The sequence below is a fragment of the Cavia porcellus genome, unplaced genomic scaffold (assembly GCF_034190915.1).
Source record: "Cavia porcellus strain 051 isolate PalLab524CR breed Dunkin Hartley unplaced genomic scaffold, mCavPor4.1 scaffold_2, whole genome shotgun sequence".
In the NCBI taxonomy this organism is placed as follows: domain Eukaryota; kingdom Metazoa; phylum Chordata; class Mammalia; order Rodentia; family Caviidae; genus Cavia; species Cavia porcellus.
In genome coordinates this window covers 25,218,823-25,232,850 of record NW_026947485.1, presented here as the reverse complement: position 1 = coordinate 25,232,850, position 14,028 = coordinate 25,218,823, and the positions used below count along the sequence as shown (strand labels likewise).

The 14,028-nt window shown below is 43.0% G+C and overlaps 1 protein-coding gene across 3 annotated transcripts in view; it reads left to right on the top strand.

The window, feature by feature from the left end:
- Window positions 1–14,028, top strand: part of Rapgef5 (Rap guanine nucleotide exchange factor 5) — a 267,972-nt gene that overhangs the window by 47,932 nt on the left and 206,012 nt on the right. The window contains exon 1 of one of the 3 annotated variants that reach the window (XM_063234120.1): window positions 5,563–5,898. The exons of 1 other annotated variant lie outside the window; for it this stretch is intronic. In XM_063234120.1, the coding sequence (XP_063090190.1) occupies window positions 5,686–5,898 (213 nt within the window). In that variant the 5' untranslated portion in view covers window positions 5,563–5,685. Of the gene's footprint in view, window positions 1–5,562; window positions 5,899–14,028 lie in introns of those variants that run through there. One more of the 3 variants, XM_003469825.5, reaches the window with a different exon arrangement.

The following is a 14,028-nucleotide window of genomic DNA, read 5'->3' as shown; positions in this document are numbered from 1 at the left end:
AAACATTTCATTATTTTGCTACATTTCTCTCTACACATTCATTTCATAAGAAAACATAAAAATAGAATCAAGTATACAAATGGTTCTATCTGGCATTCTCGGCAGAGGCAGTAGACTTGGTTTCAAGTAGACTTGCGTTTCTAGTGGAAGGATCTGCCTTTTGATCACCTTCCTGCTCAAGCTTACCCCTCGGCAAGCTTATGTTTATATTTAACCCATTTTGGTCATTTCATATAGTAGTGTAGGTAGAGTTAAATGGGAAGACAAATTGTTCATGAGTTTATTTTTGAAAGCTGGTGATGCAATGCAAAATACCTTCCATGGGGGCAGGATTTAAACTGAGACATGGTAGAAAGGTATGAATTCCAAAGAGGACTGATCAAAGTCCTAATAGCTGTGGTGCTGGGAGACTCATTAGCTTGATTTTCATGTTGTAGATCAGTAAGTAGACAGATAGCAGTGGAGAAACACTCAGGAAAGCCCAGGTCATCCATAATTTCCTTGGTATTCTTGGTAGTCATATAGAGTATAGTATCCTCTTCTACCTCCTAGTCTAGGGCCAACCCTTCCTTCATATCTTGGAACTCTGGAACATCTTTCTTTTCAGTCCTTTACGAGAATTCTGGCTCACTCCCTTCCTTGGCTAGGTTTTCACTTGGTGCTCTCTAGATTAGTCAGTATCACTGTTACATGAAACTAAAGTCCACTAAACCAATTTTCCCTATGTCTTTAAATCTCGAATTATTCAAAAATATTGTTTGAGCCAGGCATTGTGGTGGACATTTATAACCTCAGCCTTCTGGGAACTAAGGCCAGGAGGATTCTCAGGTTGAAGCTCAACCAGGGCAACTTAGTGACAGTGAGATCCTGCCTCAAAACAAAATTTTTAAAAATTTTAAAAGGGCTGAAGATTTAGCTTGGTGTAAAGGTCATATTTCTGTCCTTCTTACCACCAAAAAAAAAAAAAAAAAAGAGTAGGTAATATATTCACATACTTTTAAAAAATGTATGTAAAGTTATCCATGAAAAATCTCCCTTCCTCCCATGAAGGTAATTCCAATTGCTTGCAAGAAATTTCTAGGGTTTCCTTATGCAAATACAAAAATGCATATGAATTTCCTTCCTTTTGTTGCAGGCAGCTGAGTTAGTAAAAATCTTATAGGCAGTCAGACAGGGCTAGATTCTCAAAGGAGCCAGTGCAAAAGCCCAGTACTTTGCAACTGTGGGAGAGACAGACACTTCCTGCTATGGGCCAGGCCTCAAGATAAAAGATCAAACAAGTGCATCCATATCCTAAGGACTAATATTCTAAATAGTTCCCTATCACCTGAAGTCTGGAATCACCATTCTAACCCCCTAAGGGAAAGTTACCGCTAAGGATGCCCACTACTTGTGACTAGCTTCCCCATTTGTCCCCAATTTAATCAATTTTACTTGAACTGTTAATCTTATTGGCTAACTATAGTTATGTCCCACCTTATGCCCATTGCCTTGTTCCCAGTTTTCCCCACTTTCTCACTCCATGATTTTACTCTATAAAAGTCCGTGGAAAAGTCAAGAGACCTTGGCAACCCACTCCGAACCTCTTCTGTGTCTCTCTCAGACAGAAGCTATCTTTCTCTCAATAAATATATTCTATTCTTAACCTTCATTATTCCTAAAATTCATTCTTCGATTTTAGAGAACATGAAATCTCATGGACATAGTAGGTCAGGAGTATCATTCCCCTATATCACTTTTACTTACAAAATATGTTCTTCCACTATTCTGAATCACATGTCCTGATCATCTATTGTTATGTAACAGATACCTCTGACTGTGTGGCTTTAAGCAGTTTATTATCTCTTAGTTCAGTGGGTGGATGGGCTTCAGCTGAGTGGTTCTTGCTTAGGCTTCTCAAGCATGGTTGCAGTTGGGAACCAGCTGGTACAGAAGTCTTCTGAAGCCTTGGCTGGACTGGACACCCCAAATGGCTTACAAATGGCCAGCAATTGCTGCTGTTAATGGGAACTCTGCTACCAGACTCTCTCCCCATGAGGCTTGGATTTCTCACAGCAAGTGCGTTGGGTTCTGAGTGGGCTCATCCCAATCTCAAGAGTTTCAAGATAGCAGGAAGTGGAAGCTGCCAGCCAATTACGAGTTATTTACAGAACTGGTGAAGTCATCTCAGGGTATTCAATTGGCCCAAAGTGTTCACAAGGCCTGCTCTGATTCAAGGGACTAGAGAGATAAACCCCATGTCCTAATCAGGGAGAGGCAAGATCACACTGAAGATGAGCTTGGGGGACAGGAGATGCTGTGCTGGTCATTGTTAGAAAATACAGAGAACAACAAACCTGCAGTAATTTTCTGCTCTTCCTAATCTGCGTTTTTACTAATGTTCAGCCCTGTGTCTGCTTCCACTGCTACAACTAATTCGGGCCCTCCTCATTTTGTAGCTAACTGATTGTCAGAGCTACCTTTCTGCTCTCCAATATCCTCTTATTGCTAATAGCCAGTAACATCTGATTACTGACGGGAATGTTTTCTATATGGAAATATGAGCTAGAAACTGGAGCTCTGGCTTTGATGTCATTCTTCTAAGTGAAAATCAGAGCTGGTACCTCAGCCTTTAGTAAAAGTCACAAACTTCTGTATAATGGTCTTGTGTGACTTCTGGTGTTGGCATATAGAACATGTGTAGTTTTAAGCTACCAATATTGCAAAATCAGGGGATTTTATATAAAAATCCAGGTTAAGCTCCTTAAATGAGTTCCATTATATATGAAAGTATTCATTTATTGAACTAATATGTTCTCAATATTAAACAAAAGAGGAGAAAACTACTGCCTATTGGGAGTGTAATTCTGATTATAGGGAAACCAACAACAGACAAGTAAAATATATAGACCGTGAGATGCTGATATGCTTTGGAGGGCATGGATAGGTGGGAAGGGCTGCAATTTTAAATCACATGGTCATGGAGGCCTCACCAAAATGGTGACATTTGAATGTTAAAACAAAGTGAAATGAGTAAGAGAGATGTGGATTTCCAGAACAGTGATATACCATATTGGTAGCCACTAACCATATGGCACTATCTAAATTTATATAATTAAAATTAAATGAAGTTAAAAATTCAGTTCTTCCGTCACACTTGCCACATTGCAAGGGCTCAGTAGCCACATGTGGCAATGGCTGTAACACAGATCGAAAACATTCCCGTCAGTGTAGACAGTGCTGCTGGATGGCATGGCAAGAGGGTACAGCAAGTGCAGAGGTGACTGTGGGGTGGCTTGATTTGAAATAGTGGCATAGTTCTTCTGTTTACATATTTCTGCTTTTCTCTTAGACTTCCTATTTTTATGCTGATACTACATGACCTCTGCCATTTAGCATCTAAACCGAAGCCAACTTTTCAAAGGCACTTATTAAGTTTCAGATACTTGGTGAATGCCCTAGAAGAAAGTCTAAGCTCCTAGGCCTTGCATAGGAATCCTATACAAGAGTGGAATAAGACCAAGAACATGGGCAAAGAGTCAGCGCACCTGAGTTTTGTCTGGAGAAGCTGGTTCATGCGTATCTTTAGGGGATCACTGTGCACAAGTCAGAGCTGTGCCTTGCATCACAGTTCACCTGAAGTGTCCTGCAAGACCTCTTGGGGGAGGGGGACAGATATCAACCCATTTGTTGGTATAGTACAGTAAAATTTGGGGTATTTGGGGGACAGTGTCCTCTGGGGCTCAAAGCAATAATTACCAACAGGGGCTGAAGTATTTTAAAACTGGTGCACACAAGTGGTATGAAAAATATTTGGGATAGGTATTTGGAAACTTCAGTGGAGTATAGAGTTTGTTATAGGGTCCTTCCCAGGAAATGCTCACGATTTAAATGGCGGGACTTAGGTCCTTCTGCAGTGTCAGCAGCATCTACGCTGGGGTTTCCTCCTCCATCTTCACTATGTTTTCATTCCTCCCCCAGCATAACATTTTCTCAGTGTCTAGAGGTCCTTGTGACATCACCTTGGTATTTTCATCACCAGTTTTTCTCATCTCCTTTCTGTGTAGCTTAATCTTCCCTGCTCAGCCTCAAGGCACAGTTCAAACTTTCCTCCATTCATTGGTTTATCTTTGCTCAGCCCCGGGGCCAGAAACAATTCTCCCTCCAGGGCTGAGGGAATATTTATTAGTAACATTCAGCAATTAGCAAGAGTGAGATTTTTTTTCTGTATATTTATTACACCTAGGTCAAATCTTTTATTCATTAAGTGCAGTGATCCAGGACAACAGGTCATTCTTCCTTTTCCAAACTCTCTTTTGCTTTCTCTTTCTTTGTGAGACAGGTCTAGCTATGTAGTTCAGGCTGTCTTTAACTCCCTATGGAGCTCAGGCTGACTTTGAACTCACAGCAATCCTCCTGCCTCAGCCTCCCAAGTACTGGGATTACAGGCATGCACCACCACACTCAACTCTTCCTTTTTCTTACCTGGCCACAGTTCCATAGATATTTGCCAAGGATCTGGGGTAAGAAGGCCTAAGGCAAAATGGTAAACTAGCACAAGGCCCTGACTTCCTATAACCCTTGTTATTTATTAAAACACATTTTGTTATTGTTGTTTTTTGAGACAAGATTTTACAATGTAGTCTGGAATTTGGGGCAATTCCTCCTGCCTCAGCCTCCTAAGTACTGGGATTACAGGCGCCACCGCCACACCCAGCTCTAAAACATTTTAAATGTGAATCAGTTTATTTAACTTTTGCAGGTCACAGGCAAAAAATGGGAACCTTCTGGTCAGGAGTAAAAGCTCTGGCTGGCCCTTGTAGAAGACAGATTGCCCTGGGGTATAAGAGGGAGTTTAGAACCCTGGTGGAATACTTTGGCTCTCAGGGCTCCCTAAGCCCTCCTGGAACGGTATAGTAAATAATGAATCACACCACAGAAGTCCAGGAAGGCCTTCGCAGTTTACTAGGCACATTCATCACGCAGGTTTTCAGGACAGGTCAGGTTCCAACAAGTTAAACAGAGATTCACCTTCAGGTCATCAGACTTGGACTGACTTTGTTAAACACTTATCATAACCAAGAAAAATTTCCCCCCTCACCTTCTAATGACGGATGTGGCCAGAGGGCCTAGCGTGGGGGCAGAGCGCAGAGCCGCACAATGCTTCCTGGGAGCCCAAGACAGAGCCTATGTTGAAGGTCTTTGGCAAGAACAGTTTCTAGGAATAAAGATTATCAAGTGAGCTAAAAAGGGGGGAGAAAGATAGACTTCTCCACTCCCTCCATCCAAGTCCTGGTCCAGCCTGGTGGCCAGGAAAAGCGCAGTGAGAGGAGACTTTTCACCCCGGGGGGTCCGGGTGGGGAAGAACAGCGGGCTAGTGGAGGATCCAGGAGGCCGCACCTGTGCAGGGTCCCGCGCCCTCGAGCGCGCCCGCGGCAGCTCCCCGCCCGCTTCCGGGGTGGGCGTGTCCGGGGAGGGGGGCAGGTCTGCGGCCGAGGTGAGCCGGGGGCGGGGCGCACCTGGGCGGGGCGGGGCTGCGCGCGGGCTGCGCCTCTCGGGGCCGGGCGCGCGCCGCTGGGCAGTGTTGGCAGCGCGCCGCGAGCCGAGCCGCAATCGCGCCCTCTCGCTGCCTGGCGAAGGTGCGGACGGCGCGCGGAGGCGAACGCGGTGGAGAGGAGCCGCGGGCGCCGGAGCCCCCGGCAGAGCATGAGGATGGCCGTGGGCTCCGTCAGGATGCAGCCCCCGTGCGAGAGCCCGGCCCTGGCCGCGGCGGCGGCGGCGGAGGTGGGCAGCCCGGGTGCCCGAGAGCCGGAGCGCGAGCAGCCGCCCGCGTCGCTGCGGCCGCGGCTGCGGGACCTCCCGGCGCTGCTGCGGAGCGGGCTCACCCTGCGAAGGAAGCGGAGCGCCGCCGGGGCCCGGGTGAGTGGTGCGGCCCTGGGGAGGCGGCGTCTGGAAGTTGGGGAGGTGACGAGGGGGGCGACTGGGGGCCACACACGGCCGGAGAGGGCCTGGGACGGCGGGACTGGGGGACCCCTCGAGGAGCGACGGTTCCCCCCTCCTCGCCCTGGATGCACCTGACTTGACCCCAGGGGTACCCGGGTTCCGACTGCAGGACCGGGAGTCTGTGCGTCGCCCCTCAGGGGGGAAGCTGCAGGTGTCCGGGTCCTGACAGCCCGTGACTGCAAGCCTGGGGCTGCACGAGCGGGCTCCCAGCTTGCTAGACGCGTGCGACGCGTGCGCTTCTTTTGGACGTCCCATGGCCAGCGAGGGGCATCCGCACTGGCTCCAGCAGCCGCCGTTGCCCTGGGAGAGATCCAGGAGTTGGAAGTTCTGGGGGGACTTCTAGTTCCTGGGGTCCGGCGCTTAGAGCTGTGGGACGACCCCTTGAGCAGGAGACGTCATGCCCCCAGGAATCTTAAATATTGACTTCTTGATGGTGTGTACAGATATGATTTCCTGCTGGTGCTCCTCGTTGCGTTCTGAGTGCACCTAATAACCTGAGCAGGTCATACTTGTTTTTTGTGGTAAGGAAGCGGAAAGTCCTGCTGATTGTCACCAGGGCTTCGGGACACCGGGCAGACTTAAGTCAGACTTCCCTGTTCACCAGGACTGGGGACACTTTTGCTGGGTCCGCCTCAATTTTTAAAAAGCATTTATCATCATGAAAAACTAATCTTTACTGAGGAATTGCAACAATGTAGATGATTTGTTGCTGTAATTTAAACCAAAATAGCGGTTGTTCTTTTTAAAAGATTTTAGTGGGAAACTTTGAGTCCTTACAAAATGGTTTGCAGAAGCTGGAGTGTCTTGAGGACAGGCTTGTTTTGGTGCAGCTTCCTTTGGATGGGGAAGGGTCTGAATCGATGCATGGCTTCTTCTCCAGGCTGTGTTCCTCCTCTCCTAGGTACTTCTGGTGGAGGACTGTCCATGGACCACCTCAGAGGGCTGCTCTGAGGATTAACTGGGTGTAATTAGGAGACTTTCAGAACTGTCCACAGGTGATTAAATACGTGGCATACAAGGACTGCCTGTGAAGGAAGCCAGAATGTGTCCCCAACATGCGGTGGCTAAGGAAACACAAGAACCAGAGTTACAGACTTTACAAGAATCTAGGGAAAAGTAGGTCAGATGGTGCTCCTGTTTTCTTTGACAGTTACTTTCTCATGGCACGAAATACTGAAGACATAGGGCAGCCAGGCAGTCTGTGACAAGGACTGCTTAGGTGTTCTGTGGAGTTGTAGTGTTCATCTGCATTGACTTGTGTCTCTTGTTGTCTGGGATGATGTTGTATGCTCTTTCAAAAGACATAGTTATTCAAAATTTTCTTAATTACTCTGAATGTGGTTACCTCAAATAACATGTATGTTGTTAGTCTTTCTTTGATTCTGATACTATATTGGTTGTTTTGGGGACTTAGGTCTCCTCCTTCGTTAGCTTTGAAACTACTGTCATGATTTTAGAACTTGGCCTTCAAAGGAGTAGAAAGAAATTTGAAAGAAAGGGAAACAAATGAAATTAGTGCCTTTATTAGGTGGCTCTGGGTACCAGAATAAAATACTGTACAATGAGTGACTTGAACAACAGAAATGTATTTTCTCACAGTTCTGGAGGCTGGAAGTCCAAGATCAGTGTGCAGGCTGGTACGGTTTCTGGTGAGGACTCTTCTATTGGCTTGCAGGTGATTCATGCTGTAAGCTTCTATGGCTTTTCCTCACTGAACTTGCAGGGAGAGATCCCTCTTTCTTCTGATGAGGACCCTAAATCCTGTCAGGAGAGCCTCACCCTCATGACCCAATCTAATCCTAAATGTTTCTAAAATCTCTTCTCCAAAAGCCATCCCATTGAGGGATTGGGCTTCAACATAAGAATTTTTTGTGAAACAATTATTCAGTCCCTAACAGTAGTTTGAAAGAAAGAGAAAACCAGTTAAACCATGTTTCAGACAGGTTGACTGGTGACTTGTGTGCATGTGGGGTTGGCTGGGTGGCCTTTTGATTAGGGAGATGATATTAATGCAAAACAATTTCATGGCTGCTTTAGATCTGCTTGAGGACCTTTAAATGTGTCCAATGGACTGCACCTGTAGGTTGGAGCCACATAATCTCAGAGACAAGTTACACAAATTCATTGCCACTGGTTAAAAACAAACAAGTCTATATGTGCACAAGCTGGTGAAGTTTTCAACTCTTGTATTGACCAAGATACAGTTTAGAAATATGTATGGCTCTTGTCCATGCTGCTTTAGCTGCCCACAAATTTGTACAATCTTACATCAACTCATTTCTTTGTAGATTGTGTTGCTCAACTCAGTTATATTAAATAGCAGGCTATCTCTTAACTGGGAAAAATTAAGCTTTCATTGGCTAATTCAGCAGAGTTCCTTTGTTCCTGTTTAGTCACTTCTAATTCTATTGAATTCACCATGCATACTGATTAAGACGTTAGAATAAGCAGAGAAAAGATTAAATTTTGCTTTGTAGGAAGACTTTAGCCACCTCTGAAAAATCAGTGGCAAGTTAAGGTACAGTTTGTAATCTCACCAAAGCACTAATAATATTTAAAAATTTATATAATGGGGTTATAAGAGATTGATATAATAAACCCCAAGATTTATTTCTCTTCCCCACTTTGTGTGTATTGTGTATGAGGTGCTTTTAAAGCAAAAGCCTAAACATCATGTCATCTTACATATGTTTCAGTTCACATCTCTGATAAGGACATTAAACATACAAAACCTTCTATGCCTTGTTCAAACCTAAGAATATTAATAATTCCTAAATATAAAACTCTCAAATTTTCTCAAGGGTGTCTTTCTGCTTGAAATTGTTGGAATCAGGAACTAAATGAGATCTGCATGCTGCACTTGATTTAGACTTTTAAGTTTATTTTATGTCTTCACCTTAATGTTTTTATATTGTTGGTTTTCAGGACAGAGTAGATCATTTGTGCAGTACCATATTGCAGTTGAGGCTGCTTGTTTACTTGTGGTGCCATTTAACTTGTTCTTCTATTCTTCATGTTTCCTATAGTTTGGCAGGAAAATATGAACCTTGATTAGGTTCAAGTCAAAGCCAAGTATTCTTCACAGGTGGAGCCTTGGAAAGTCTATTGTATCATATCACAAGACAGCTAATATCTCTCTTTTTTTTTCTGAGACTTATGAGTTCCACTAGTATCACCAGGCCTTTCTACCTTTTACCTAGTGACTTTAGGCTTAAGGCATTGTCATTTCATTAGGATGTACAAAATAGTGACAGTCTATAAATACATCATTCCTCTTACATTCATTAATTGGAATGTTGTCTGTAAAGAACTTTTTCTCATGAATTATTTGGGTCTTTTGAAATTCAGATTGTACAGGAAAGCTGAGGAAAGGCTTGATTTCCTTCCCTCTATCAATTTCTGTAATACTGATTTGATAGCTTAATAACTTCCACTGATAACCAATGAGTTCTTTTTTTTAAGTATTGTTAAAAATGTATGGGTCAGAATATGTTTGTTTCAGTCCTTTGTGGCAAATGTTGTCTGTGACCCACGGGTTGCCCTGCCTCCTGTACATGTTCTGAATTACCTCCATAGACTCAAAAACCTTTCTTTCCAGCAGAAAATACCCTAAGCTTATCTCTCTTATCCATTTCTTGGCTCTAGATCTGACATCAGCCTGTTTTTCAAGGATCACTGATTTTTTTTTTTTTCTGAAAATGGTTCATTTTCCCTAACTTGTCTCTTTCTTTGAGGCTGCATTATTTTTATCTTGGTCATAAGCCTCCCACCAAATTATATTTTATTTCTTTTTTAATCCTTCTCATCCCGATGTTTCTAAGACTGACACCACCCCCAACACCACCATAAAATAGCTTTTAACAACTGTTACCTCTTTCTATATATGCTATGAGAATGCTAGGACTGATTTAATTTGGTCTTTGGCTGCTGTGATGTTTCTTACAGAGCTCTATCACTGTCTTCAGCCTCATGACATCTAGTTCATTTATAGTAGCTGGATGATGCACAGTGGAGCCAGATTGACTGTCTACAGCACAGTCCTTCAGCAATGACCAGCCTTTAGATTAGACGTCAGGATGACTTCAACCCCTTGCTTTAACCAGCTTTTGCTAGGCAGTTGCCTGGTGGCAAGCGCTCTTCAAAATGGAGAAACTGGGAATGTTCAGTGGGCCCTCAGCCTGCAGCAGTTTATTTTTATGTAGTCCTTTTCTCCTGTGATCCCTTCTCCAACAGGAACAGAGGTGACCCTTTCTCTCCATCCACGCTGTAGCACTCTAAGTGTAGCAACTCAGTTATCTCCTCCACCAGAAACTTTACTTTGCCGATTGAGAAGTATGTACTGCTCCAGGTTATACCAGAATACCCAATATATTTTAAAACGTGTGTTTGACAGAGTGTATAATTTGTTCTTTGCATTTAAGTTGAAATCGGTAGTTAACCCATCATAGGACTTAATAATGTGCCATTCATATTTCAATGCAAATTTCATTTAACTCCTACAACAAACCTGTAAGTTAGACGCTGTTAATTGCATTACACAGATGTGGAAACTGAAACGCAGTTTTGACTTGCCCAACATCACAGTGTGTGGGTGGGAGAAGGAAAGTTTGATTACAGGAAGCCTGGGTTCCACAGAGTCCAATCTGTGCTCTGAATTTACTGTCTAGTTCTCCTCAAATGTTCTGAAGGCAAAGGTTCTATTTACTCTAAATTGCATAGCCTCGGAATGCCTGCTGATAATACTTGCCACTCTGAGAGTGGTCAATAAATGTTGTTGATAATGCTAGACTTTACCTTTTCTTTCACTCTAGCTCACAGAAGCTGTGTGTGTGGACAAGGGAGTGAGGGGAATTGTGGTGATAGGTGAGTGGTGACCACACTTAAAAACCACACTCAGTGCTTCCTAAGTAAAACCAGCTAGGCTCACTTTGGTGGAAGTCAATCCAAAAACCTTATGAACTGACCCAACTTTCTTTTCTTATCTGCCAGTCTTCAGGGCCTGTGAGAAGATAAAAGCCATTAAAGGAGGCGTGCATCTTCCAGTGAAGGTGCGGCAGATTAGATATCAGGCACATGTGGTGATTTTATTTCAGAAACATTGACTTCTGCCTCTGATTACTGACCAGCTAGCATCTTAAACCTGGGTATTGCAAAACTGGGAACAGTAACAATAAATCACTTGTAAGTGGGTGTGTAAAAAGGAAAGTGTACAGGTACAAACCATAGTTACAGATAAAGTTCAGTCATTCCATAGAAACAGAAGGGAGTGGGTTCTAGGACTTCCCTTACATACCAAAAACCACAGAGACTCAACCGCCTTATGTAAAATGGCATAGTGTTTGCATATGGCCCACACACATCCATTTGCATCATCTTTAGATTACTTATGATGCCTGATGAAATATTAATGCTATGTAAATAGCTGTGTCACTGTGTTTTTAGGGAATCATGACAAGGGCAAAAGTCTGCATGTATTTTTTCTTCTTCCTCTTGACTATTTTTGATCTGTTGTTTGAATTTTGGATGTGGAACCCACACAAATAGAGGACCAACTATATGACTCTATTGATGTCACCTCCAAAAGGATTTGAGAAGAAAAGGAAATTTTAGATTCATTTATTTTGTTTTAATTTTATGAAGTTCCAATAAAGGAACACAATACTAGGTCAGTGCTTTATTTCCATCTCCCGACTCACCCCTACAATAGACTGTTTGCATGGTTGGATGAGAGGAAAAGAGCATGGCTGTGGCCTCAGAGAGTGGGATTAACCCCCGGTGCCACTGGTTGGCCTTGCACAAGTTGTGCCCTGAGCTCATCAAGCCTCTGGTTCTTTTCTGTAATGAGATGCATCACGGGTCAGGTTTTCCAAGAATGGAAACGACGGAGACAGAGTGTTAGTTAGGCACATTGGAGCCTGCCTATTTCCTTCACTTGCCAGATACTTACTCCAGGTAAATGGATTCTCATGAACATATTTATGGAAATGAAGGCAAAAGAAATTTTATTTTTCTATGCAGTGTCAAATTCCATTTAAAAAAAAAAACAAGTGATATCCTAACATGTACTGAATATTTTAGGTGGTATCTAAGTCCTGGCACCCTAACAAAATAGGCTGAGTTTTACCCATGCACTGTCTCTTAAATTGACTTGGAAGTAATTGGTAGCATGTGTAGCTAAACATAGATGGGAAGGTAGGAGCTAAGTCACTGATGATGACTTTGAGTACTTGTGATTTTCTTATTTTTTGACTCAACGTTGCATAACAACCCTTGTTAGGAATACTGATGAGTCCAGAGATGTACATGATCTGAAAGTAGTTTGTGAGAAGTGATAAGATTTTATGTGAAAGCAGAATAATTAAACTGAGTGTCTTAACTTTTTGGTGGCAAGCTATTATTACAATAAATCATAAGTGGGTGTAGAAAAAGGTTCACAGATGTTATTGGGGCAGGTCTTTATCAGGTTGGAATGTCTGTAGTCTGCAAAAGGAGAAGGTGTGTTCACCTGTGAGAAATTATGATCCAAAGAGGTTGAGAACTTTCCTGTGGCCACCCCGCTAGGAAGTAGCAGGAGCACAACAGATGCCAGGATGCCTGACTGAAGATTGTGGTCTTTCCCCAGTACCACATCACCTAAGACTTGGATATGGTAATAACATTTGGTAATAAAGCAATGGGTACACAAAACATTTCCAGTTTTAGTTCTAAACCTGATTCATTTTCTTTCCATTGTCTCCAGTGATGACTTCCAGGACCAGATAATTAACCTAGCTTTGGCCAGAGTTTGAGCTGGCAGCTGGCAGTTGACTCCCGACTGGGAGCAACCATCGTAGAAGAACGTGAAGGTCTGGGGTGACTCATCCCAGGAGCTATTGTGTTCTCAGCTCTGTGTGATGTATCTGCTTGGAGATTTATAAAGCTTGCAAATTCCTCTTCTAGCTTCTATGAAAAACTAGAATTCAAGGGAGAATGAGTTTCTTCTAACCTAAAATTCATGTTTTAGATAAGAACATACTTGATATTTAGGAAATGTCAAATTAGTTGTGGTTGTGTGTGCCTCTAGTCCCAGCGGCCCTAGAGGCTGAGGCAGGAGGGTAGCTTGAGCTTGTGAGTTAGAGGCAGCTCAGGCAACAGAGCAAGACCCTACCTCACCACAGAAGAAGTTGGGCTTGGTGGCGTATGCCTATAATCTAAATACTCAGGAGGCTGAGGCAGAAGGATCACTGTGAGTTCAAGGCCAGTGTAGGCTACCTACTGAGTTAAGACCTCCCTGAACTATATAGTGAGATTCTGTCCAAAAAACCAAACCAAACCAAATCAAATCAAACCAAACAAATACACAAAAACAGAAGAAGAGGAAGAGTAGGAAGAAAGGAGGGAGAAGGGGAACAGAAAGCAGCAGAAAAGAGTAGTAGAAGAGAAGAAAGGGGAGGAAGAGCAAGAGGAAGAAAAGAATGTGTACATATCGATCAAGTAACTGAATCTACTCACAATCAAATGAAATACTTGAGAATATACAAATGCCTACTAACAAAATTAAACTCTGATACATTTACTTTTTCATATGCTATGATGACTTGAAGTGAATGATTCTTAACATTTTGATTTTTTTGGATCCCAGATATTTTTAAAAGTCAAAAGATGATGACTATAGGGATTTAGCTCAGGGGCACAGTGCCTGCCTGGCAAGTGCAAGGTTGTGAGTTCTATCCCTGATACCAAAAACAAAACAAAGCATCAAAAGATGACATTGTAGAAAAGCATGCATGCAGACATAATTTTGCCTCTCATTTCAAGTGGGCTCTGGATGTTTTGAAGCTTGGACCACACAGAGTCCTGGTTTCAACATTTTTCTCTAACCTGGTTTTATATTTATTTTATTTATGGTTTTATATCTATTTTCTCCACCATCTAATCTTCCACCCAAAATTTGATATCTGTATTTTCCTTATCAGTAAATATGTTCTTAACATATTTTATCAGTTTGCTGAGTTGGAAATTATTCACCTCCAAATTTGCAAATGCTTCAATGGGCACTGGAGGTGG